The sequence below is a fragment of the Heterodontus francisci genome, chromosome 40 (genome assembly GCF_036365525.1).
Source record: "Heterodontus francisci isolate sHetFra1 chromosome 40, sHetFra1.hap1, whole genome shotgun sequence".
Lineage (NCBI taxonomy): Eukaryota > Metazoa > Chordata > Chondrichthyes > Heterodontiformes > Heterodontidae > Heterodontus > Heterodontus francisci.
This window is the reverse complement of record NC_090410.1, coordinates 11,939,449-11,967,013: the sequence shown is the minus strand read 5'-3', so window position 1 is coordinate 11,967,013 and position 27,565 is coordinate 11,939,449. Positions and strand designations below refer to the sequence as shown.

Below are 27,565 nucleotides of genomic sequence, written 5' to 3'. Positions count from 1 at the left end.
ACACAGAGAAGGCTCAGGAAGGGGTGTAGCAGAAGGCAATGTGTGGAGGAATGGAAAGAACCAGAGGATGCGGAGCTCAACGATTTAGTGACCTCTCCCTGGAGCTACTCCTACAGGCGGTGAGGGATAGGAAGTGGGCCCTTTTGCCAGCGGACGGGAGGGGGAGGGGAAGAGGCAGGAGGAGGAGGAGGAGGAGGAGCTGCAGCCAGCCTCACGGAGAAGGTTAGCAGCCGCAGGGTGGTCGCAAGAATCTGGGTGCAGCATCAGAAGTGCTTCAATGACCTTGTAAAGGCTGGCAAAGTGGCAGCCCTGCGTGTGTCATACAGCTGCCATGCGTACTGTGTCTTGGAAGATCCGTGCACAGGGACTCAAAGGGGCCACTCTGTGCATCAGGACAGAGGGAAGCATTACACCAGAGCACCATGGCCAATCATTTGCACGCAAATACGTGCCCAGCATGGATAAATGCCAGCACCAGGCCTCCCAATGCCGCAATGATGACCACTGAAAGTGGAACAGGGGCAGGTACATTGTGTGAGACTATTTCTTTGTGTCTTTGCAGAAGAGAGCTCACAATGCACGAATCATGGACAGGTGGCAGTCCCTTCATTGTAATTGTAACATCGATGGAGGAGGAGGCGATGGAGATTGGTTGGTTGGCAGCAGGCCAGTTTGTTGCCAGTGTCAATCAGGTTTGGAGCCCAGACAGAGTGAGAGCTGTTGAGTGCAGACAGTTGACTCAGTTGACTCATTAGTGTCACCGATGTAGACAATGATGACCATCTGACACTCAGGAGCATATAGAGACAAGGGGTGCTTAGGGATGTTATTAAATGTGCTGTTGTGTCTCCCACAAGGATAGAGGTGGAGGTGGCACAGATGAGGCCATCAGAGCCAGCAAACAGTTCAGAGGAGGAGGTGCTTCTCTAAAGATGCACCACCTCATCAGTCCAGCACACCCTCCGCCAGGGCAGATACTGTCACCTCAGTGCGGCCTGAAGGAGTGGCACCAGCTGGTGACCACGGCACATGCCCACTGGAGCAGGTGACAGAGGCAGTGACAGCTGTGGCCAGTACCCCTTGGAGAACGGAGGACAGGAGCAGTAATGCTCAGCTCCGACCAGATGCTAAGCCTCAGGGGTCATCTGCAAAGCAGGTGCACATGGAGTAGCAGAAGGAAATGTGTGGACATCTGTCAGAGATCCCAGAGGCTGTTTTCTCCCATGCGCGCATAATGCAGGCGTCCATCCATGCCATGAGTGGCGCCATGTCTCTGGCTTATGAGCGAATGGCTTCCTCCATTGAGGGGATGGTGACCTTCTTGGAGAGCAACATGCAGCAGGCCAATGAGTGGATGCAGGAGGTGTCAGTATGGTGTCAACTTTGAGCAATGTTGATCGCTGTGTTGACATTATGGCTCAGAGAAGCATGGACCAGTTGTCAGGTGGGATGCCGCTACTGGTAACCAGGGGTGTGCAAGCTTGTGGCCTCTTGACCCCTCTGATGGTGACACATATGCTGCTTCCAGCCCTGACAACAGAGGCTGCCCCTGCGTAGACGCAGGTGCCACAGCCTATGCTGGGCCCCACAAAGGCATTGCAACCCAGAGGATATCTGCCATCTCATGGGCTGGAGCAGCAAGACCAGTAGGCATCTCCCACATCAGCTCCAGCTGCAGGGGGAGAACAATGTAGAAGCACTCGATAGCTAACTCGTTACCTGGCAAGCCAGTTGCACAAAGGGTCTTGTGGTGATGGATTTCTTTCATGTATGGCACTGTATATTTGCTTATTAGTTAACACATATGCCTCACTTCCATGTCTCCTGTGATTCTTACTCCTTGAGGAGGCCATGCCCAAATGTTGGGACATGGAGTTGAAATGGGTGTTGGTGAGGATGGAGGAGGACCTTGGGAGGGTGTCCTCACCGGGCCCAGGACATTGTATTGGCATGGCATTGCAGGCCATGAGGGCATCCATAGGGAGGCAGCTGGCAAGTGTCCAGTGGCAGCATGGGGAGTCTCAGCTGAATTGTGCGAATGAGGGATTCATGGGTTTCCCTGACATTTATGTCAACGGCTGTAGCCAGCAGCACGCCCTGTGCATCTCCACTGGCCACCTGGTCTTTCCTCCTGTCCCCTCCTCTTCGTCATTGTAGGAGACGCTGAACTCATGAGAGTCATTCGGCGGCAGTTCCAATCCTCTTTGCTGTGCCAGGTTGTGCAGAGTGCAGCACACCACAACAGTATGGAAGACCCTTGAAAGGCTGTATTGAAGGGCTCCCCCTGAACACTCTCAGCATCTGAATCGCATTTTCAAAAGTCTAATGGCTTGCTCAATGGTCACCCTTAAGTGGCTGTGGTTGTAGGTCAGATGCCTCTCCCTGGTGGGGTTCCACACCAGTGTCAATAGTCATGGCTTCAGTGGATAATCCTTGTCACCCAGGAGCCATACATGAAGGCTCTCTGGTGCAATGACAGTTGTGGCTCCTGGGACTGACTCAGTATGAAAGGGTTATAGCAGCTTTTGCGGCGGTTGTAGTAAACCTACACATTGAAAGAGTGGAACTCCTTCCCGTTGAGAAAAGCATCTGCTGCTCTGAGGGAGCTTTGATGGCCATATGCATGCAGTCTATGAGCACTGGACCTGGGGGAATCCTGTCAGGGGCTGTGAAGTCGATTGCCTTCTTGGCCTAACGGCCATTACACGCCTGCCTGATGCAAAGATGGGTCTCAGATTACGAAATCCTGCAAATGTGTTCAGCCGATACCTGGAGGAAACCAGTAGGTGAAAAAGTTGAGAGCTGTGGTCACCTTCAGTGCCATGGGTGCCCACCACATCCCAGTGGCCTCAGCTCCTCCTCCAGCATGCCACACAGGTCAGCGACCATCTGTCTTGATAAACGCAGTCTTTGCAGATACTGCTGCTCCGACAGTTGCATGAAGCTGAGCTGTTGCTTGTAGCCACTGCGCGCTGGGTACTGCCTTCTTCAAGCTTCCAACTGCCTTCCTGCCCCTCTGCACCATCCATGTGCGAGAGGCTGCACTGTGTCATGTCCTCTGACCACTGCTGCCCCTCTCCATGTGGCTGCTGAAGTTCCTCTCTCTCACACTCCTACTGGCTAGAGGAGGCAGCCTCCGAGTACAGAGCAGTCACTTCTTTTTCCAGCCTTCGCCACTCTCTGAGTTTCACCCCCATTGAATGGCCTTGGTTCAATGCAGGCCACCTGTGGGAATGCCTTCTATTTACTGGCCTCAGCAGCAGGCCTTCCACATCGCAACCTCTAAACTACACTCCCTTCCAATGGCAGCCCTGAGCTTTGATGCATGGAAACTCTGCAGGCCTGACCTCCCCATTATGCTCTCCCCTCCTTTGAGCTGATGATACTCCATGGGACCCGTTCACCCTCATTAAAGCCATTGTGCAAAATTGCTGCTAATAACCCCCTTAACAGCCTCAGTTGGATGCCTGCCACTGTCGCCCTGCTCACTCCGCCACCCCCCAGGAAAATTGCCCAGCAATGGGAAGACGTTCGGAAGCCATCCTGATGCAATCTCCCCTAATTTCCTGCACCCCTCCCCTCTCCAGCACCTCAAAACCCATTACTACGGGGTTGGGAAAATTTAGCTCATTGTTTCTGTACCATTCAGGGGTCAGTGTGACTGACCCATACAGGGGTCAGTGTTTCTGTCTTGTACAAGAGCCAGTGTGACTCTGTCCCGTTCATTTAATTTAATCAACTTATAACATAAGGTATAAAACCAAGAAATGCTGGAAATACTCAGCAGGTCTGGCAGCATCTGTGGAGAGAGAAGCAGAGTTAACGTTTCAGGTCAGTGACCCTTCTTCAGAACTGCATTTCAGATTTCCAGCATCCGCAGTATTTTGCTTTTATTTATAACATTAGTTTAAAAACTAAAATAAGATAATTTTATTGAATACATAAATGTTTAGTTTTCATAGATTATTCAATACATAATCGATAAAATATCATGTATTTAAAATCAGTGTTTAATCAATTAGGTGTTTCATAGAAACATAGAAAATATTTTCATCAGATCTAGGTGGGTAAAGTTAAAATTAACTAAAGAGGGATGGTCCTGAGTGGGCTATACCAGAGTTTGGAGTTCCCGGTCACTACTGTTTCACGTCTCTACCAATGATTTGGATTTTGGATGCATGAATTCAGGTGGGCTAATGACTTTCTCATCCATAAGTATCTTGTGAAATAGAGCTGTCAATTGTCAATGAAAATAAGAAAATGTTGGGTATGATGAATAATTACTTTGCATCAGTATTTACAGTTGAGGAAGAAGTCAGCATGCCAGACAACCCAAGGAGACTACTTTTGAAACAGGGACAGAGATTGAACAAAATAAATGTAAACAAGGTAACAGTAATGGAGAAAGTAATGGAACAAAAGAGCAACAAATCCAAACCACCAGATGGTTTCCATCCCAGAATTTTAAAAGTAGCTAAGACTAATACAGATGTCCTAAATATAATGTCTCAAAGTTCTCTTAAATCAGAAATCATTCCTTTAGATTGGAAAATTATACATTTTACTTCACTACTTAACAAAAATGAGAGAGCTAAAGCAGTGACTGTAGACCAGTTAGCCTCACATCTGCTGGAGTCTATAATTAAGGATAGAGAGTCTGGATACCTTGGGCTGGATTTTACAGTGGTTGGCGGGGGTGGTGGGGTGCGGAACCAGTCCACCGGCTGAAATGTCGGTGGTAATGCTGCCTCCGCTGGGCCTTGGGACGTAGACTGAATTTTACGGTCCCCAGGTCCTTAATTGGTCTTGAGCGGGACTTTCATCTCATTGAAGCAGTAAGTCCCACCTAATGGAGCTGCCGGCCAATCAGCAGGCAGCTCTTTGACCCAGCAGCACTACCACCAGGAGTGGCGGCCACTGCTGGGACTACACCCAACTGCCGGTTGTAAACGACGGATGGCCCCAGATAAGAGGTGTTATTTGGGCCTCGACGGGGGCAAGCGGTTGGGCCCTGGCGGGGCAACTGGGCGTGGGGTTAGTTAAGGGGGCTTTGGGGGCAGCCCTCCGTGGGACACAGGGTGCCCAATCAGGAGGGCATTCCCCCCAGCCTGCCTGAAAGCCCCTTAGTTTTATCAGGCGGGTTTTCAGAGGCCTCAGCCACCTGACAGCAAAACATAAAATCCCCTTGGCAATGGGCAGAGGCCCTTAAGGGCCTTAATTGGTCTGCAGCCCCCACCCCATGTAAATTAGCAGCAGGGGTGGGAACAGGTCAGGAAGGCCCCCCTCCCACAGCCTCCCACTCAATTTTACACCCCGCATCCACCTTCCCCCCAAATCCCACCAACAGACCGCTCTTTTGGGAAGGGTAAAATTCCAGCCCTTCATTCAGAAATTGGCTGCGGGGCAGAAGAGAGAGAGTAGGCATAATAGGCAGGTACTCCAACTGGCAGATTGTGACTACTGGTGTCCCACAAGGATCTGTGTGGGAATCTCAACTATCCCTGTTTAGATGACCCAGAGTAATGTTGGGAACAATGTTGCTTTAGAAAATAAAAGAATACTGAGGTTCTGATGAAGGGTCACCGACCTGAAAGGTAAACTCGCTTTCTCTCTCCACAGATACTGCCAGACCTGCTGACTGTTTCCAGCAATTTCTGTTGTTATTTTGGTGCTAATAAAGTTGGTTGTGTTGTGGTTGCCGCGGGGACCGTTGGGAGTTGTAGTTCGGGTGCTGGGTGCGCAGTGGGAGAGTACGCACGCCCTTCGGCACATGCGCAGTGCCGCTCGGAGGACTCAGCGGTCGAAAGTGGGGTGGCCTCCAGAACCAGGCTCGGAGATGGCAACGACCGGTTCGGCCTCGGCCTCGGATAGCGGCTCCTTCCGGCGCTGTCTTGCCACCCAGTACTTCAATGAGGAGGAGAACAACGCGATCGAGAGCCTGACAACCAGCGAGAGGGTGAGGAGGGGGACGTGGGGGTGTAGGGTGGGGTAAGTGGTGGGTGTAGGGTGGGGTAAGTGGGGGGTGTAGGGTGGGGGAAGTGGGGTGGGTATAGGGAGGAGGATGTAGGGAGAGGGAAAGGGGTGGATATAGGGAGGAGGGGGAAAGGGGGTGTAGGGAGGAGGAAGTGGGGGTGTTGGGAGTGGGAAAGGCGGTGGGTATAGGGAGGAGGGTGTAGGAAGGGAGAAAGGGGGTTCGTATAGGGCGGTGGTGCAGGGAGGAGGCTGCGGGTGGGGCTAGGGTAGATCGGGGTGGGCAAAGGGGTAGGGATCATTGTTGGGGTAAGGGAAGGGAGAGTTGAGGTGGGGATGTTGGGGGAGGGCTGGGAGTGGGATAAGGTGGGGGAGGGAGGGAACAGGTGAAGTGAGGAGATAAAGGGATTTGGGATGAAGTGAGAGTACTGGGCGTGGGGTTGGGGGGAAGGGAAGAGGTAGGGGGAGAGACCAGGACCAGGTTGAGGGGAGTGGTGGAACAGATGGAGAGGCGGGGGGAGTGGGGAAGAGCATCCCCTCCAGCCTACTGCTTCATTCAGTTAGATCGTGGTTCTATACCTGAATTCGATTTGCTCTGTAACCTCGAAATAAACTTATCTAACAGAAATCTATCCATCTCAGTCTTGAACCCCAGCATCCAAAGCCTTTTGGGGAAAATGAGTTCCAGATTTCTCGTGTGTGTGAAAGTGATTCTTGATTTCATTCCTAAACCGCCTACCTCTGATAGAAGATTATCTCCCCTTGTTCTGGATTTCTGGACCAGAGGACATAGTTTCTTTCTATCAATTCTATCAACTCCCATAATCATTTTATGCACCTTAATTAAATCAGCCCCAACTGTCTAAAGTCAAACGGCATACAAGCCAAGTTAATGCAACCTGCTGCTGTTCTGACACTTTATATCATCACAATTACTGTGTGTTTACAAAGCAGCACACGTATTCATTGTTGGCGACTGACTGCAGAATAACTGATTCATTTTGTGTTGCAGGTGGTGGAGCTGTTGAATCAGGCGGCGCTCATTGTCACCGATAACAAGATCAGTGTTCTCAAACAGGTGAGTAGTGCGAGAGACTGCGTGGAGCCAATAAGACCACCAATCTTTTGTTTTAACCTATATTAGTGGATTGCCTATTAAAGCATGGCTACCCAACCCGAACCCGACCGGGCCTGACGACATGTGTCAGGATCGGGTCGGGTTGCTCTTCTGGGTCCGGTATTCGGGGCCGGGCCGGACACAGTGACAGCCAGGACATCAAGGTGGGAAACGTGCATTTGGACTCCACACTAGTCTGCAGTGAGCGATTCCATCCAAGTTAGAGCACAACCTCTTCAATAAAGTTGATTTTATTCCAGTGGTCGGGTGCAGGAAAAAGTCAAAGGACTCGGGTCGGATGTGGTTCTGTCGGGCTTGAGTTTCATTTGCAGACCAGAGCAGGCCTTTTTCGCCTATGGCATCGCTGGCTAGGCCAGCATTTATTGCCCATCCCTATATATCCTTGATTCTCAGAGTGCATTTAAGAGTTAACCAAATTGCTGTGGATCTGGAGTCTCATGTAAGGACAGCAGGTTTCCTTCCCTGAAGGGCATTAGTGAACCGAATGGGTTTTTAAAACAATCGACAATGGTTTCATGGTCACCATTAGACTAGCTTTTTAATTCCAGATTTATTCAGTTGAATTCAAATTCACCATCTGCTGTGGTGAGATTTGAACCCATGTCCCCAGAGCACTAGCCTGGGCCTCTGGGCTATTCGTCCAGTGATATTTCCACTACGCCACTGTCTCCCCAAGGGAGATGCTATGGGTCAAATTAGTTAGTTGCAGATTGACAGGTTCTAGGTCAGAAGAAACCAGCACAAAATAACTCTCACTCTCATTGTATAGAGCATTCAGCACAGAAATAGACCATTTGACCCAACGTGTTCCTGTCAGTGTTTATGCTCCACGCAAGTCTCCTCCCAGCCATGTTCATCTCAGCCTATCAGCATATCCTTCTGTTCCTTTCTCCGTCATGCGCTTATCCAGCTTCTCCTTGCATGCATCTATGCTTTCATCTCAACTACTCCATGTATTAGTGAGTTCCACATTCTCACCACACTCTGGGTAAAGACGGTTTCTCCTGAATTCTCTATTGGATTTATTTAATAACTATTGTATTTATTGCCCTTAGTTTTGGTATTCCCAGCAAGTGGAAACAACTTCTCTACGTCTACCCTATCGAATCCTGTCATAAACTTAAAGACATCTATTAGGTCACCCCCTTAACTTTCTCTTTTCTAGAGAAAGAGCCCTGGTCTATTCAGTCCAGATAGGTGTAACCTCTCAGTCCTTGTAAATCTTTTCCACCTTCTTCAGTACCTCCATATCCTTTTTCAAATTCTGAAGACTAGAACTATTCACAGTACTGAAAGTGCAATGGACTCAGTAGCTTGGTTACAGATAGGAGCTGATAGATTAAATCCCCATTGACCTATCTGTCCTCCATTACTGCATACAACATTACAGATTGCGTTTTATTTCAATATTTATTTCTCCCCTCCCCAGGTTCAGGAGCTGATTTTGAATAAGGATCCCACACTCCTTGACAACTTTCTGGATGTGAGTAAGCTGGTACAGCAGCATTCTTTCCTAACTTGCATACAGTTCTTCTCAGCATTAACAACTGCAATGTTTGAATGTAGCCATGAGTAACGCAAGCCTCCCCTGGCTATTGAGAGCAATGAGAGTGGAGTCTTGAGATGACACTGTGAATATCCATGTTTGGTACCTGGTGTTAATTCACTGCTGATTAATGAAGTAACTATCCCCTGAATTGGGAGGGAATAAGTGGTGCAGTTTGCTTGAACAGTGACCCATCCCAGCAGATACCTGATTTTGATTGCAAGAAGAAAGACTTGCATTTACATAGCGCCTTTCACAACTTCAGGATGTCCCAAAATGCTTTCCAGCCATTGACATACCTTTAGTCACTGCTGCAATGTAGGGAACAAGGCAGTCAATTTGTGCACAGCAAGGTCCCACAAACAGCAGTGTGATAGTGACCAAATCATCTGTTTGAGTTGTGTTGGTCAGAATTTCCCTGTTCATCTTTGTAGTAGTGCTGGGGGATCTGTTGCATCCGTCTGAGACAGCAGAAGGGGCCCCAGTTTGATAGCATTTCCACAGTGCTGCATTCCCTCAGTGCTGCACTTGGAGCGACATCCTGGATTTTGTGCTCGAGTCTCTGGAGTGGATCTTCAACCCACAACCTTCTGACACCAGAGTGCTACCCACTGAGCCATGGTTGACCACTAAATCCAGCAGCTTGTCAATATCTTTCAAAAACTACCTGTAGTGCGTTCCCCTCCTCGAGATTGCTGTTTGAACAAAAAGGAAGTCTCGCATTTCTATAGTGCCTTTCACGCGTTGGGATGTCCCAGCACGCTTTACAGGCAATCGAATATTTTTGAAGTGTTGTAATGTGGAAAACTTATTCTTCGCAGGAAATCATTGCGTTTCAGTCGGATAAATCAGTCGACGTTCGTAAGTTTGTGATTGGATTCATGGAGGAGGCATGGTTAGTTTTTTTTTTTTAATTGCTTTTTTCTCTTCTAAAACACTGCAAGTCATCACTTCCGTGATTCCTTCATTTTTCCTCTCCTAGTAAGCGGGATAATGAGCTGCTGCCGAAGCTAATCGCAAACCTCAACATGCTGCTAAAGGACGAGAATGTCAACGTGGTGAAGAAGGTTATTTTGACCATGACACAGCTGTACAAAGTGGCTCTGCAGGTAGGTGGCATGCGGGCCCTGAATCCAAGAGGGCATTGTGTTTAAAATCCCGCAATTCATCTGCCCAGTTCAGTCTGTGAAGTTGCCACTCTATGGAAGGGAATACACAAGTGGTAGGGTACTGAGATATGTAGAGGGACCTTGAGTGCATATCCATGCTTGCTGAAGGTAGGTAGTGGTTATGAAGGCATTGAGGATAGTTTCCTTTATTTACCGATGCATAAAATATAAGAGTAGGGAGGTTATGCTATATAAAACACTAGTTAGGCCACAACTAGAGGGCTGCGTGCAGTTCTGGTCAGCACATTACAGGAAGGATGTGATCATGCTAGAGAGGGTACAGAGGAGATTTATGAGAATATTGCCAGGAATGGAGAATTTTAGCTATGAGGAAGGGTTGGATAGGCTGTCGTTGTTTGCTTTGGAACAGAGGAAACCGAGGAGAGACTTAATTGAAGTGTATAAAATTGAGGAGCCTAGATAGACTGGACCTATTTCCCTTAGCAGAGCAGTCAGTAACCAGGGGGCATCGATTTAAAGTAATTGATAGAAGGATTAGAGGGAGTTGAAGAGATTTTTCACCCAGAGGGTGGTGTGGGTCTGGAATTCACTGCTTGAAAGGGTGGTAGAGGCAGAAACCCTCATTGAATTAAAAAAAATTACTTGGATAGGCACCTGAAGTGCCGTAACCTACCGGGCTACAAACCAAGAGATGAAAAATGGGATTAGGTTGGGTAGCTGTTTTTTGGCTGGCACAGACACAATGGGCCAAATGGTCTCTTTCTGTGCTGTAAATTTCTCTGATTCTGCACATTATAAAAAGCTAACAAGAATGCACATTTATCTAGTGCCTTTAACGTAGTAAGACGTTTTACAAAGTGCTTCACAGTTTTGATGGAGCTGTGCAAAATCATGATGGAGTTTTGATAAGAGTAAATTAGGATAAACTGTTTCCATTGACTGGTCAGTAACTAAAGGATACAGATTTAAGTTAATTAGCAAAAGAATCCATGATTTCTTTTATGATCTGGAATGTGCTGTCTGAAAGGGTAGTGGAAGATAATTCAATATTAACTTTCGAAAGGGATGAAAAGGAAACATTTGCAGCGTGTTGTGGATGACATTAGGTAGAGTGGGGCAGAAGTATTTGGACTCAAGGATGGTAATTTTCGAAAAAGTAATGTAGAATTGACCTCCGAGCTTTGATCCCTAGTTTATACTGAATTAGGTGATCTCAGCAGGGGTGTTTGTGGGTAGTTTGTGGCATCCTGGGTAGGGAGGGAGAAGTAAAAATGCTTCACAACAAATCGACTTGCTACATTACACAGTGACACTTCAAAAGTATTTCATTGCTAATAAGGCGCTTGGGTAACCTGGGGTTGTGAAATATAAATGCAAGTCTTTTTCTTTTCAGTGTCTGCCCCCAACCCCCACCTCCAACACCCCACTGCTCGCCTGTATCCTGCGACCCTGCCCCTCCCAGTGCAAGAGATGGTCTACATTACAAAGGATAGCTGTTGGCTTCAGGTCACTAGCCTGTTGCTGATATTTATGTACTTGACCTTTTACAATTGGTTTAAGTGCTAAAAATAGCCTAAAACGTATACAAAGAGCACCGCCATTGTGGTCCATGCGTGTCTCCCTCTACCAATGTGAGTGCTTCTGTTTTAATTATCCCAACAAAAGCCAGGTTAGTAAAATCATGAGGGGTCTGGACAGAGTAGATAGGGAGAAACTGTTCCCGTTGGCGAAAGGATCCCGAACCAGAGGACACTGATTTAGGGTAATTGGCAAAAGAAGCAACAGTGACACGAGGAAAAAGTCTTTTTATGCAGCGAGTGGTTAGGATCTGGAATGCACTGCCTGAGAGTGTGGTGGAGGCAGGTTCAGTCCGAGGCTTTCAAAAGGGAATTGGATAATTATCTGAAGAAAAAATTTGCAGGGCTATGGGGAAAAGGTAAGGGAATGGGACTGGTTGGGTTGCTCTTGCAGAGAGATGACACAGACATGACAGGCCGAATGGCAGTCTTCTGTGCTGTAACCGTTCTATGAATCTACAATGATAAGTGCTGTTGCATTGTTTAAACGTGACTCTGGCTCTTTTCACCATTTACAGTGTAATGTGACACCAGTTGATAAGCCTCCTTCCTAACTCTCTGCTCACCTCTTATGCATTCCTGATTTTCTTCACTCCACCATTGGCATGTGCCTTTAGCTACCCAGGCCTGAAGCTCTGAAATTTCCTCCCAACACCTTGCCCCCTTTTTTCTCCTCTCCTGCTTTAAGGCTATCCTTAAAATCTATCTCTTTGACCAAAGTTTTGGCCACCTGGCCTAATCTCCTCTTGTGTGGCATGGTGTCAGGATAACGCTTGGGATTTTCTACTTTAAAAGGCGTCAGATAAATGCAAGTTGTTGTATATGCCAGAGTCTAGATGTTGTAAATATCCTGTTCTTCCTGCAGAGAAGGTTTTAACCTATGGTTCTTTTTTTAAATCAGTGGATGGTGAAGTCAAAGGTTATCATTGAAATGCAGGAGGCATGCTGGGACATGGTTAGTAGCATGAAGGATGATATAGTCTCGATGCTGGACTCTGACAATGATGGAATCCGCACTCACGCCATCAAATTCATCGAGAGTTTGATTATCACGCTGTCGCCTCGCACTGCTGATTCAGATGTCCCCAAACGGCAGGAGAATGACATTAGCTTGGATCGCATCATGAAGGATCACTCTTGTGTCAAAGCCAGTAGGTATCCTGCAGAACAACTTGCTACTAGTTCTAAAGAAATAAGACAAGGGGTAGGGTAATGAACCCACGGTCCAAACCATCTACTCTTCAAACTTGTGTGCAGAATTTCTTGGGTTGGGTATTTTGCCAGGTCCAATGGATTCTGCCCTTGTCTGTTCATTTGAGCACAGTAGAAGATTGGGGGATGGCTTGTTCATAGTCATTACGGCGGCACAAAAAGAGGCCATTTGGCTCATCGGGTCCATGCCTGCTCTCTGTAGAGCAATCCAATCATCCCATTCCCCTGTTCCATCCCCATAGTCCTGCAGATTTATTTCCCTCAAGTGCCCTTCCAATTTTCTTTTGAAATCATTCATTGTCTCTACTTCCACCACACTCGTAGGCAGTGATTTCTAGGTCATTACCATCGCTACATATAAAAGTTCTTCCTCACATGCCCCCTGCATCTCTTGGCTAAAACCTCCAATCTGTGTCCCCTAGACCTTGTACCATCAACTAAAGGGAATAACTTTTTTTTGTCTACCTTATCTAAACTTGTCATAATCTTGAACACTTCTGTCAGATCTCCCCTCAATCTCCTTTACTCCAAGGAGAACAACCCCAGCTTCTCTAACCTAACCTTGTAGCTAAAATTCCTCATCCCTGGAATATTCTGGTAAATCTCCTCTGCATGCCCTCACTGACCCTTGCATTTTTCCTAAAATGTTCTAAAACTGGACGCAATACTCTATTTGCGGCTTAACCAGAGCTTCACAAAAGTTTAGCATAACTTCCCTGCTTTGGTACACAATACCTCTGTTTAAGAAGCCCAAGATCCCATATGCTTTGCTAACTACATTCTCAATTTGTCTTGCGACCTTCAAAAGATCTATGCACATGAGTCCCCAGGTCCCTCTGTCCCTGTGCACTCTTTAGAAAAGTGCCATTTAGTCTATATTGCCTCTCCCAATCCCTTCTGACAAAATCCATCACCTCTGCCTTCTATTAAATTCCATCTGCCACTTGTCTTCCCAATCTGCTAGTCTATCTATGTCCGATTTCAATTGATTGGCATTATCCTCACTGTCTGCCCCACCTCCAAGTTTGGTATCAGCAAATTTTGAAATGTTACTCTGTATTCCAATATCTGAGTCATTTATTTATATATCAAAAGCAATGGTCCCAGCATTGACCTTTGGGGAACACCACTGTCTACCATTCCACAGTCTGAAAAACAACCATTTACCACGACTTGCTGTTTTCTGTCCTTAAACCAATTTTTTTTTTATCCGAGCTGACACTGACCCTCCTATTCCATGAGCCTCAGTTTTGTTAACTAACCTTTTAAGTGCTACTTTGACAAATGCTTTCTTAAAATCCATCTAGATGACATCCATTGCTTTTTCTTCATCAACCTTCTCTTCAGTTAGATTAGTCAAGCATGATCTGCCTTTTATATATCCATGCTGCCTCTCCTTAATTAACTCAAACCTCTCCATGTGTCTGATTTTTTTCCCCCAGATTATTGTTCCATAGGATCATAGGAAATAGGAGCAGGAGTGGGACATTGGGCCCATCGAGCCTGCTCCGCCATTCAAACAGGTCACGGCAGATCGTCTACCTCTATGCCATTTTTCCCCACTATCTCCATATCCCTTGATGTCATTAGTATCCAAAAATCTGTCAGTTTCTGTCTTAAACATGTTCAATGATTGAGCTTCCACAGCTCTCTGGGGTAGAGAATTTCACATTCACCACCCTCTGAGTAAAGAAATTCCTTCTCATCTCATTCTTAAATGGCCTGCCCCTTATTCTGAGACTGTGTCCCTTGGTTCTAGACTCACCAGCCAGAGGAAACACCATTTCCACATCCACCCTCTCACACTCTAAGAATTTTGTAAGTTTCAATGAGATCACCTCTTGTTCTTCGAAACTCTGGAGAATACAGGCCAGGTTTCCTTCTCTCCTCATAAGACAATCCCACCATCCCAGGGATTAGTCTGGTGAACCTCTTTTGGGCTCCCTCTTTGGCAAGTATATCCTTCCTTTAGATAAGGAGACCAAACCTGTACATAATACTGCAGTCTCACCAAGGCTTTATACAATTGTAGTAAGACATCTTTACTTCGGCATTCAAACCCCTTTGCAGTGAAGGCCAACATACCATTTGCCTTCCTAATTGCTTGCTGCACCTGCATACTAGCTTTCAGTGACTCATGAACAAGGACACCCAGGTCCCTTTGGACATCAACACTTCCCAACCTCTACCGTTTAAGAGATACTCTGCCTTTCTGTTTTTTCTACCAAAGTGGATCACTTCACATTTATTCACTGAGCCCGTCCAAATCCCCTTGAAGCCTCCTTCATCCTCCTCACAACTTACATTCCCACCTAGTTTTTGTCTCATCAAATTTGGAAATATTACATTTGGTCCCCACATCCAAATCGGTTATATGGATTATGAACAGCTGTGGCCCAATCACTGATCCTTGCGGTACTCCACGATTAACAGCCTGCCATCCTGAAAATGACCCTTTCATTCCTACTCTCTGCTTGCTGTCTGTTAACCAATTCTCCATCCATAGCAGTATATTGCCCCCAATCCCATGTACTCTAATTTTGTTTACTAACCTCCTGTGTGGGACCTTATCAAAAGCCTTCTGAAAATCCAAATATACCAGATCCACTGGTTATCCTTTATCTATGCTACATGTAGCATCCTCAACAGGTTTGTCAAACATGATTTCCTTTTCATAAATCCATGTTGACTCTGCCCAATCATATCATTATTTTCCAAGTGTCCAGTTATCTCATCCTTTATAATAGATTCTAAAATTTTTCCGACTACTGACATCAAACTAACAGGTCTATAGTTCTCCATTTTCTCTCTCGCTCCCTTCTTCATTAGTGGGGTTACATTTGCTACTTTCCAGTCTGTAGGAACCCTTCCAGAATCTCGAATTTTGAAAGATAACCACCAATGCATCCACTGTCTCTTTAGCTACCTCCTTCAATACTCTGGGATGTAGGTCATCTGGTGGATTTATCAACTTTCAGTCCAATTTTTCAAGTGCTACTTCTTTATTGAGACTAATTTCTTTCTAAAACCTGACCCACCACTGATGTTAAACTGACCAGCCTGTAGTTACTAGAAATGTCCTTACACCCTTTCTTAAACAAGAGTGCCACATGTGCCACTCTCCAATCCTCTGGCATCTCCCCTGTATCTAGGGAAGATTGGAAGGTTATGGTAAGCTGCTCTATTGTCTCTACTCCCACTTCCTTTCACAACCTGGGATACAAGCCATCCAGACCAGGTGACTTATCTACTCAAACCATAGCCAGCCTTTCCAGTGCATCCTTCCCATCAATTTTCATCCCATCCATTACCTCCATCATCTCAGCTTCTAGGGGTATTTTGTCAACATCTTCTTTAGGAAATACCGATACAAAGTACTTTTAAGTATTTGAGTCTTGTCCTGTGCCTCGAAGCATATATCATCCTCTTTGTCCCTAATTGGCCCCGCCCCACCTCTTACTACCCGCTTACTATTTACATGCTGGTAAAGATTTTGAGGTTCCCTTTTATGTTAACTGCCATCCTATTCTCATATTCTGTCTGCCAGTCTTATTTTTCTCTTCCCTTCCCCTCTCAACTTATTGTATTTGGCTTGGTTTTTGCTTGAAGAATTCACCTGACATGCTTCATACACGCTTTTGTTTCTTCATATTCGCTATCTCCCTCATGAGCCAAGGAGCCCTGGCTTTGGTTCCCTTATCTTCCGGGTGATGCATGATTTAGAATTAGTGTCTGGGGATGGTACTAACACTCGGGTCTCTTGTGTGGATTACATAGAATTACATCGAATTTACAGCACAGAAACAGGCCATTTGGCCAAACTTGTCCATGCTGGCATTTATGCTCCACTTGCCTCCTCCCATCCTTCCTCATCTAACGATATCATAACTATCTATTCCCTTCTCCCTCGTGCTGATCGAGCTTCCCCTTAAATGCATCTATACTATTCACCTCAACCACTCCCAGTGGTAGCGAGTTCCACATTCTCCTCATTATCTGGGTAAAGGTTTTGTTCGAAATTTCCTATTTGATTTCTTGGTGACTATCTCATATTGATGGCTTCTAGTTTTGCTCGTCCCCACAAGCAGAAACACTCTTTCTGTATCCACTCTTTCAAAACCTTGCATCATTTTAAAAACCTCTAATAGGTCACCCCTCAGCCTTGTCTTTTCAAGAGAGAAGAGACTCATCCTGTTCATCCTTTCCTGATACGTATAAACTAATATTTCTGGTATCATCCTTGTAAATCTTTTTTGCACCCTTCCCAGTGCCTCCATATCCTTTTGATAATATGGTGACCAGAACTGCATGCTTTACTCCCAAGTGTGGTCTAACCGAGGTTCAGTACACGTTTAGCATAACTTTTTATTTATTTATTTAAAAATACAGCACTGAAACAGGCCCTTCGGCCCACCGAGTCTGTGCCGACCATCAACCACCCACTTATACTAATCCTACAATAATCCCATATTCCTACCACATCCCCACCTGTCCTTATATTCCCCTACCACCTACCTATACTAGGGGCAATTTATAATGGCCAATTTACCTATCAACCTGCAAGTCTTTGGTGGTGGGAGGAAACCGGAGTACCCGGCGAAAACCCACGCAGACACAGAGAACTTGCAAACTCCACACAGGCAGTACCCAGAATTGAACCCGGGTCGCTGGAGCTGTGAGGCTGCGGTGCTAACCACTGCGCCGCCCGTATTTCTCTACTTTTAATTTCTATCCTGCTAGAAATAAGCCCTATTGCTTAGTTTGTTTTTGTAATGGTTTATTGACCTGCCTCGCAATTTGTGATTCGTATGTTTATGCTCCCAGATTCCTTTGCTCCTTTACCCCATTTAGATTTGTTTTTTCTAAGTCATATGTGAACTTATTTTTCTTAACAAAATGTAATATGTGCTTCAGTGGCACATTAATAGAATAGAATCTTGCAGCTCAGGAGGAGGCCATACAGCCTGTTCATGCCTGTGCTGACTCTTTGAAAGAATCATGCAGTAAATACAGCACAGGAGGTCTGTTGGCCCATCGAGTCTATGCCAGCTCTGTGTAGAACAATCCAATCAGTCCCATTCCCCCGCTCTATCCCCTTAGTCCTGCAAGTTTATTTCCCTCAAGTGCCCATCCAATTTGATATTGAAATCATTCATTGTCTCCACTTCCACCACCCTCGTAGGCAGCAACTTCCAGATCATTGCCACTTGCTGCGTAAGAAAAAATTCTTCCTCATGTTCCTCCTGCATCTCTTGTCCAAACCCTTAAATCTGTGTCCCCTAGTCCTTGTACCATTAGCTAATGGGAACAGGTTTTTTTTTTTGTTTACCTTATCTAAACTTGTCATAATCTTGTACACCTCTGTCAGATCTCCCCTCAGTCATCTTTGCTGTCCAGTTAATCCCACTCTTGCCCTATCTCCATAGACGGCACAGGACGGCGCAGTGGTTAACACCGCAGCCTCACAGCTCCAGCGACCCGGGTTCAGTTCTGGGTACTGCGTGTGCGGAGTTTGCAAGTTCTCCCTGTGACCCTGTGGATTTCCGCCGGGTGCTCCAGTTTCCTCCCACAGCCAAAGACTTGCAGGTTGATGGGCAAATTAGCCATTGTAAATTGCCCCTAGTGTAGGTAGGTGGTAGGAGAATTGAGGGAAGGTGGGGATGTGGTAGGGAATATGGGATTAATGTAGGATTAGTAAAAATGGGTGTTTGATCGTCGGCACAGACTCGGTGGGCCGAAGGGCCTGTTTCAGTGCTGTATCTCTCTATGACCTGCAATTTTTTTTTCCTCTTTGGGTAACTTCCCAATTCTCTTTCTGAAGTTACTATTGAATCTGCTTCCCCCAGTTTTCAGGCAGCGCATTCCAGATCATAACCCACTGCGTTTAAAGAAAAAAGCAATACTCATCTCCTTCCCTGCCCCCCCTGTTTCTTTTTACCAATTGTCTTAAATCTGTGCCCTCTATTTATTGGCCCACCTGCTGGAACACTTTGGTGTTTGTAACCCTTGTCTTGGGTGCAGGTAGAATGCTATTTCTTTGGGAATCAATTTTGTGGCGGGCAGGAGGCATTAGGGGTAGAGGACTGGTGCATCCATCGTTTAGAGAATATATCCATCATTGCTGACCATTCTGAACCACTGGATTTCAACACTGCAAATTCATACTTTGAGTTGCAAGTTTGTAAAATGAGCATGTGTAACGACCGGTCTCCCAACTATGGAGCTGATGCATTGTGATCTTCTTTTCCAGGCAGTCTTCAGGAAGAGGGTAAAATGGCATTGGATCAACTCCTGAAATTCATGGTACATCCTGCCATTTCCAGTATCAACTTGACTGCCGCACTGGGCTCCTTGGCAACCATTGCTAAGCAACGTCCCATGTACATGTCTGAGGTCATTCAGGCATATGAGACCCTTCATGGTGAGGACATTTAAAGAAAGACTTACGATTATATTGTCCTTTCTTGACCTCAAGATATTCCAACAAGCTTTACAAACAATGAAATACTTCTGAAATTAAGCCACTGTTGTGATATAGGAAATGCAGCAATCAGTTTGCATAAAGCAAGCTCCCACAAATAGCAATGTGATGATGATCAGGTAATTTTTTTTTATGTGATGTTGACTGAGGGATAAATATTGGCCAGGACATCTGGGAGTATTCCCCTGCTCCTCTTCAAATAGTATCATGAGATCTTTTATGTCCATCTGTCAGAGCAGACAGAGCCTCGGTTTAATGTCTCGTTCAAAGGATGGCATCTCCGACAGTGCAGCACTCTGTCAGTGCTGCGCTGGCATGTCAGCCAAAGTTATAGGCTGCGACTTGAACCCAGAACCTTCTGATTTCTGAGGTGAGAGTGCTACACTCTAGGCAAAAGCTGACTCCATTCAAAATGCTCAACTTTCTTGTACTTGTTGGGGAAGCTTAGCAAGAAACCAGGCTTCAAACTTATTTTAGGCTCTCGTGGATTTTCTTTTGAAAGTCGACAAATTTGCCAAAGTGGGTTCCTTAATTTTGTTCGTGTCTGGAGTCAAGAGGCATGTTTTCCTATATTGGCACCAGCTTATGAATCTCTACTTAGGGATATTTGACTTTTTTTGCCTTTTGGCCACCTCCGATGTGTGCTGGCAGCCTCAGCATCAGCTCTATCTGATTCAAAGCTGGTGTTCACTGGGCTCCTGGATTCACATGCCTAGAATGTGCTCAAAAGATCTGCAGAATTTTCCAGGGAGTCTGTGAGGCATGGCCGGCCTTACAGGCAGGTGACATGGGTGAACGCCCAGGGCACCGTGGCCAGGGGAAAGCGAGTGAGCAGTGGCCTGAGCCGCGCTGTGCTCTACCCCATGCTCGCCCCTCCCCTCCCCGCCCCCACCCCGAGGAAAAGCTTAGTTTCTCATTAGCCTGCTTTTGATTTCAGCCAATCTTCCCCCAACACTGGCAAAGTCTCAGGTCAGCAGTGTGCGGAAGAACTTGAAGCTGCACTTGCTGAGCGTGCTAAAGCATCCATCCTCCTTCGAGTTCCACGCCCAGATCACCACGCTGCTGCTGGATCTCGGTACGCAGCAGCAGGAGATCGTCCGCAACATGCCCAACCTGAAGGACGCGAGGAAACGGCACCGAGAAGAGACTGACCAGGGCATGAAGAAAATCAAAATCGGTAAGGGGGCTGTTTGACACTGGAATACCTCAATGTGACGCACCTCCGCAGTAATGGTTTCATCCTGAAAGGTGGTGCATTTTATAATAGGCAGATTACTATTGTGGCATTGTCAGAGATCATGATTGACTTCCAGTTTAAAAATTCCAAAATCCCATCAGTATCTGCTTCCTTAAGCATTTTGAAGGTACATAGGAGCAGGAGTAGGCCATTCAGCCCATCGAACCTGCCCTGCCATTCAATACGATCATGGCTGATCATCCACTGCAATGCCTTTTTCCCACATTATCCTCATACCCCTTTGTATCATTGGTATTTAGAAATCTGTCAATCTCTGCTTTAAACATACTCAATGACTGAGCTTCCACAGCCCTCTGTGGTAGAGAATTCCAAAGATTCACAACCCTCTGAGTAAAGAAATTTCTCCTCATCTGTCCTAAGTAGCTTCCCCCTTATTTTGAAATTGTGTCCCCTGGTTCTAGACTCCACAACCAGGGGGAACATCTTAGCTGCAACTACCCTGTCTATCCCTTTAAGTATTTTGTAGGTTTCAATGAGATCACCCCTCATTCTTCGAAACTCCAGAGAATACAGGCCCAGTTTCCCCAGTCTCTCTTCATAGGTCAGTCTTGCCATCCCGGGAACAAGTTTGGTGAACCTTCATTACACTCCCTCAATGGCAATAATATCCTCTCTAAGATAAGGGGTCCGAAACTGCACACACTACTCCAGGTGCAGTTTAACCAAGCTTCTATACACCTGAAGCAAGACTTTGCTACTCCTGTACTCAAATCCTCTTGCAATGCAGGCCAGCATACCATTTGCTTTAATTGCTTGCTACACCTGCATGTTAGCTTTCAGTGACTTATTGACAAGGACACCCAGGTCCCCTTGTACATCTACACTTTCTAATCTCACCATTTTAAAAAATACTCTGCACATCTGTGCCTCCTAGCAAAGTGGATAACCTCACATTTTTCCACATTATATTCCATCTGTCACATTCTTGCCCACTCACTAAGTCTGTCCAAATCCCCTTGAAGCCGCTTTGCATCATCCTCACAACACACATTCCCACCTAATTTTGTGTCATCTGCGAACTTGGAAATACTACATTTGGTCCCCACATCCAAATCATTGATGTATATTGTGACCAGCTGAGGCCCAAGCACTGATCCCTGCAGTATTTCACTAGTCACAACCTGCCAATGCAAGAATGACCTGTTAATTCCTACTCTCTGCTTTCTGCCTGTTAACTAATCCTTAATCCATACCAGTATATTACCTCTGCTTTCAGTACTTCGTCCCTTTTCCTACTTATGTCATAGGTCCCAATGTGGACCACGACCTCAGGCTGTTCACCCTCCCGCAGAAGGATGTCCTGCAGCCACTCCATGATATCCTTGACCCTGGCACCAGGGAGGCACACAACATCTTGGAGTCGCGTTTACTGCCGCAGAAGCGCCTGTATAATACCCTGACTATCGAATCCCCTATTACTATTGCTCTTTCACTCTTCTTCCCTCCTGTGCAGCTGAGCCATCCGTGGTGCCACGGACTTTGCTCTGGTTGCACTCCCCTGAGGAGCCATCGCCCTCACCATTATCCAAAATGGAAAACTGATTTGCAAACAAGATAGACTCAGGGGACTCCTGCACTGCCTGCCTGGTTCTCTTAGACTGCCTGGCGATCACCCATTTCCTGTCTGTCTGCGTGCTCCTGATTTGCGGTGTGACCACCTCGCTAACCGTGCTATCCACGTAGTCCTCTACCTCGCAGATGCACGACAGTGACTCCAGCCTCTGCTCAAGTTCCGAAACCCAGAGCTCAAGCTTCTGCAGCCGGTGACACTTCCCGCAGATGTTTTCAAGTAGGACATGTGGTGCGTCCATGACTTCCCACATACCGCAGGATGTACATTCCACTTGGCCAAGCTGACCTGCCATACCGTAACTTTGAAAACTTTATTACAATGAAAAGTAGCATAACTTACCAGTGAGTCACCAATCAGCTTCTTCCCCTGCACCAAAGAGAGAGGCAGCTACTGGAGGCTGAAAAAAGGTGAAAGAAAGAAAGGAGCCCCTCCCTAACGCACCAAACTCCCATTTTACACACTCTGCACTCCAAGCAGCTCTTAATGCAGTCAAATTTATTTTATTTCTTAATATATAGTTCCCCTCCTTACCAAACTCCCTTCTTCACACTCTGTGCCCTCCAGCAGCACTCACAAGTTTTTTTTTTTGTCTTCTGCCATTTCTAACCCTTGAGATGAGCTCAATTATGATGTTTCTGGTTTACCCCCAGACTTTTAGTCAAACAGAGCCAAGACTCAGATTCAGGGTGAAAGAAGAAAGGAAGACTTGCATGTAAACAGCACCTTTCAGGATATCTCATTACTTTACAGCCAATGAAGTACTTTTTGAAGTGTCCCCACTGTTGTAATGCAGGAAACATGGCAACCAATTTGAGCACAGCAAACGGGAATGAGGTAATATTGGTAAATGTTGAGAGGGCTGATGGGGGTTTGGTTTAATATCCAAAAGATGACACCTTGAACAGTGCAGCACTCCCTCAGATCTGCACTGGAGTGCCAGTCTGGATTTTGTGCTCGGGTCTCTGGAGTGGGAATTGAACCTTTGTCTGAGGCGATAGTGCTACCTACGGAGCCACTGCTGAGGCTTTGATTGTTGCTTTTTGTGTGCAGATGTTTAAGTGCTGTAATAAAAGCAGAAAATGCTGGCAGTACTCAGCAGGTCTGGCCGCATCTGCGAAGAGAAAAACAGTCAACGTTTCGGGTCGATGGCCTTTCGTTAGAAATGTAATAGCTTTTGAGTAAGTGAAAAGGGGTGGGGGGAGAGAAAGAAGAACAAAGTGGAAGGTCTGTGATAGGGTGGAGGGCAGGAGAGATTAAATGACGAGGTTTCGTGTTACAAAGCCAAAGGGAGTGGTAATGGGACAAGTAAAGAAACAAAAGATGTATCTGGATGACGTATAGATGGCAGAATAGCAGCCATCCGAACGCAAAATAAAGGGATTAAGAAAAAAAGGGGGAACAAAAAAAAAAGAGAAAAATAAAGGGGGCAGAGGTTATGATCTAAAATTGTTGAACTCGATGTTGAGTCTGGAAGGCTGTAAAGTGCCCAGACGAAAGATGAGGTGCTGTTCCTTGAGCTTGCGTTGATCTTTGTTGGAACACTGTTGCTTGTCATTCTCATTCTCCACCTTGCTCCCATTCTGACCTTTCTGCCCTTGACCTGCTACAGTGTTCAATGAAGCTCAATGCAAGCATAAGGAACAGCATCTCATCTTTCAACATGGCACTTTACAGCTTTCTGGACTCAACATTGAGTTCAATTTTGGATCGTAACCTCTGCCCCTTTTTCCCTCCCCTTTTTTCTCTTTTTTTTGCAGGTTTCCCTCCACCTGTTGCTTTCTTAATCCCTTTACTTTATGTTCGGATGCTGCTACGCTGCCATCTACACCTCATCCAGACACATCATTTGTTTCTTTACTTGGCATTGTACAATGAAACCTTCTGTCATTTAATGGCTGGTGCCCTCCAGCCTGTCACAGACCTTCCCTTTGTTGTTCTTCCCCCTTTCACTTGCTCAAAGCCTATTACATTGCTAACCTTTGCCAGTTCTGATTAAAGGTCATTGACCTGAAACGTTAACTTTTCTTTTCTGTCCACAGATGCTGCCAGACCTGTTGAGTATTTCCCGCATTTTCTGTTTTTTGTTTCAGATTTCCAGCATCTGTAGTATTTTTTGGTTAAGTGCTGTGTCTATTGACTGATGTTTGTTTTCCTGACAGAGCCACTAGGGGAGGATGATGAAGACAAGGATCTCGAGCAAGCAGCTGCTTCTGCTCCTAAACCATCATCATCCCAGAGCACGCAGTCTGCCATTGATGTCACAGCCCAGTTTCTAATGCCACTGCTCTCGCCAGAGAACGTGGCAAATCTGGTGAGTTTTGGATTAACTAGGCCACCGTGACTGAAGCTGTGCTCGTCCGGGGTTGCTTGATCTCATGGAGCGTTACGTCAGCAAACCTACTGTCAAGGGCAAAACCTTCTTTGCTCCTTTCAGGAAAGTTTTGTTGAAAAGGATACCCTGTATTTATTGCTCTATGTTGCATGATTCATTTTCTGCAGCTCTGACCTTGGGTGCTGTTCAAATGTAGCACGTCTCTGATTTGAATGGGTCACAATTGCAGGATGGACACAGCTGAGGAAAGACATTCAACTCATTCTGGCTTATCGTAGATTTACTAAAATGATATCTGGACTTATAAAGAGAGATTGCGTAAATTAGGTTGTATACCTTGTAAATTAGGAGATTAAGGTGTGAAATGATCAAAATTTCTATGCTATTAAAGGGAATTGTCAACTTCCTGGGGGTTACCATTGACCAGAAACTGAACTGGAGTAGCTAAAGTGCTGCTCGGGTATAAAATTGAAACCCGGGCCCGGCCCGACCATATCCAACCTGAACCTGACCCGGGCCCGAGTCCTTGAATTTTTTCCTGCGCCCGACCCCACCCGACTACCATAATAACGTTAATGATATCAAACAGGATATTGTGCTGTACCTTGTCAAAATGTTGTGATTCTGTTCATCCGTTCCGGCAGCAGGCTATTCCTGCAGAATCATGCAGATGGAGTTGGGAATCTGAGCTTGATCTTGTCACCAGGAACCAAAGGCACGCCAACCACCCCCGGCCCACCCCCGCACCCCAAACTTTCACAGACGAGCATCCATAGTGCACTGTAGTGTAGAATCACTTTTGGATGCATTGAAGCTACAGCATGAGTGCGATGATGTCATAGAGACGCTCACTTCAGAGTGTGGAGTCCAGACTGCAGGTTTCCTGCCTTGACCTGAATGTTCAATTGAATATTACTTCCTGGAGCAAGGCAGCAGTGTCCACTTCCAGCTCGACCCCACCTGAGCCCGAATGCTGGACCCGTAGAGAGACCCGACCCGAGCCCGACACGTGTCGGGTCTAGTTGGGTTCGGGCAGCCACGCTTTAGGAGTAGCCATATAAATACCCTGGCTACAAGAACAAGTCAGAGGCTAGAAATCCTGCGGCAAGTAACTCACCTCCTGACTCCCCAAAGCCTGTCCACCATCTAAAAGGCACAAGTCAGGAGTGTGATGGAATACTCTCCACTTGCCTGGATGGGTGCAGCTCCAACAACATTCAAGAAACTCGACACCATCCAGGACAAAGCAGCCCGCTTGATTGGCACCCCATCCACAAACATTCATTCCCTCCACCACCGACGCACAGTGGCAGCAGTGTGTACCATCTACAAGATGCACTGCAGCAATGCACCAAGGGTCCTTCGACAGCACCTTCCAAACTGTGGCCTCTACCACCTCGAAGGACAAGGGCAGCAAGTGCATGGCAACAGCACCACCTGCAAGTTCCCATCCAAGTCTCACACCATCCTGACTTGGGAACTATATCGCTCTTCTTCACTGTCGCTGGGTCAAAATCCTGGAGCTCCCTTCCTAACAGCACTGTGGATGTACATACATCACCTGGACTGCAGCGGTTCAAGAAAGCAGCTCACCACCATCTTCTCCAGGGCAATTGGGGATGGGTAATAAATGCTGGCCTAGCCAGCGTCGCCCACAGCCCATGAATGAATTTTTAAAAAAAGATAGAACTTTTTCCACTGTTTGGGGAGTCGAGGACTCGGGGACTTAGTCTAAAAATTAGAGCCAAACCTTTCAGGAGTGAAGATGAGAAACATGTCAACACACAAAAGGGTGGTAATATTTTGGAACTCTCTTCTACAAGCGACAGTTGATGCTAGATCAGTTGTTAATTTTATATCTGAGATTGATATATTTTTGTTCACCAAACGCATTGCGATATGGGACAAAAGTGGGTCTATGGAGTTAGGTCACAGATCAGCCATGATCTGATTTAATGGCGGAACAGACTTGAAGGGCTACATGGCCTCCTCCCGTTCCTATGTTCCTAAGACCTCTCACCAATACAGCCTTCAACCCATGTATTTGCTAAAGAGAAGGATATTGGGGACGAGCAAGGTCCTGAATTGGTTAAAAGCAAGATGAGCGATTCCTTAATAAATAAAAGGAAAGTATTAAGAGAAGTTATTTAATTTGAAGCACAAACTGCCAGGACCTGACAGGTTACACATAAGGATCCTAAGGGAATTGGGGGAAGAAATAGCGGAGGCCCTAGGAAATATATTTTGGGGCTCTATTTAGAGTGGCTGTGGAGGAGCGCAGAGTGGCCAATGTAATATCTGTTTTCAAAACGGGAGACAGCTAACCCAGTTATTTAGAGGCCAATTAGTTTAACATCTATGGGAGGATGCATTTTGGAATCTTTAATTAATGTGGAAATTGCTAAATATTTAAATGGCGAAAAAATAATTCTGTGCAGCTAGTACAGAACTTGTTTCGGAGTCAAGACTCTGGGTAAAAGCAAACTGTGATCGAGTAACTGGGAGGGAAAAATGAATCGCAGGGTGAGAATACCTCCGCTAAACCCCCTGACACAGGGCTGTGTATTTCCCATGTCATAGGTGAGTGAGTGAGCCTGGTAAAAGGCACTGGATTTAAACATTAAGAACATCATGGTGGCTGACACCCTGCCATTACCCATCCACTGTGCTAATGTTCCATCTTATGGCTAAAGAGGAAACTCAGAGACTCGGGAGGAAAGCCGCTGGAGACATTACTGGAGACTGAACCAGTGAGAGCCACCCCAGTGCTCAATACTGGGAAATGGCCCCGCTACCCTGAAAGACAGAAAAGAAGAAAGGCAGACTTGGATTTATATAGCGCCTTTCATGCCCACCAGATATATCAAAGCACTTTGCAGCCAATTAAGTACTTTTTTGAAGTGTACTCACTGTTGTAATGCAGGAAGTGTGGCAGCTGGTATGCGCAAAGCAAGCTCCAACAAACAGCAATGTGTTTAATGACCAAATAATCTGTTTTAGTGATGTTGATTGAGGCATAAATATTGGCCAGGACACCGGTGAGAACTTCCCTGCTCCTCTTCAAACTAGTGCCCTGGAATCTTTTATATCCACCCGAGCAGGCAGGTGGGGCCTCAGTTTAATGTCTCATCCAAAAGACGGCACCTCGGACAGTGCAGCACTCCCTCAGTACTGCGCTGGAGTGTTGACCTTGATTTTTGTGCTCAAGCTCTTGAGTGGGACCTGAACACGGAACCTTGTGACTCAGGCAAGAGTGCTACCAACTGAGTCACAGCTAACACTGCGTAAACTCCAGTGGCACACTTGGACATGTTTGGTGGGGGGGTTCTGTCAACGTGCGTATAAACT

General features: G+C 46.3%; 1 protein-coding gene across 2 annotated transcripts in view; it reads left to right on the top strand.

The window, feature by feature from the left end:
• Positions 1-5,784: 5,784 nt before the first annotated feature.
• Positions 5,785-27,565, top strand: part of sympk (symplekin) — a 46,007-nt gene continuing 24,226 nt past the window's right edge. For both annotated transcript variants that reach the window (XM_068019055.1, XM_068019054.1), the window contains exons 1-9: positions 5,785-5,956; positions 6,983-7,048; positions 8,538-8,591; positions 9,476-9,549; positions 9,637-9,763; positions 12,263-12,512; positions 18,824-18,994; positions 19,992-20,231; positions 24,045-24,196. In XM_068019055.1, coding sequence (XP_067875156.1) covers positions 5,837-5,956; positions 6,983-7,048; positions 8,538-8,591; positions 9,476-9,549; positions 9,637-9,763; positions 12,263-12,512; positions 18,824-18,994; positions 19,992-20,231; positions 24,045-24,196 — 1,254 coding nt within the window. In that variant the 5' untranslated portion in view covers positions 5,785-5,836. The remainder of the gene's footprint in view (positions 5,957-6,982; positions 7,049-8,537; positions 8,592-9,475; positions 9,550-9,636; positions 9,764-12,262; positions 12,513-18,823; positions 18,995-19,991; positions 20,232-24,044; positions 24,197-27,565) is intronic.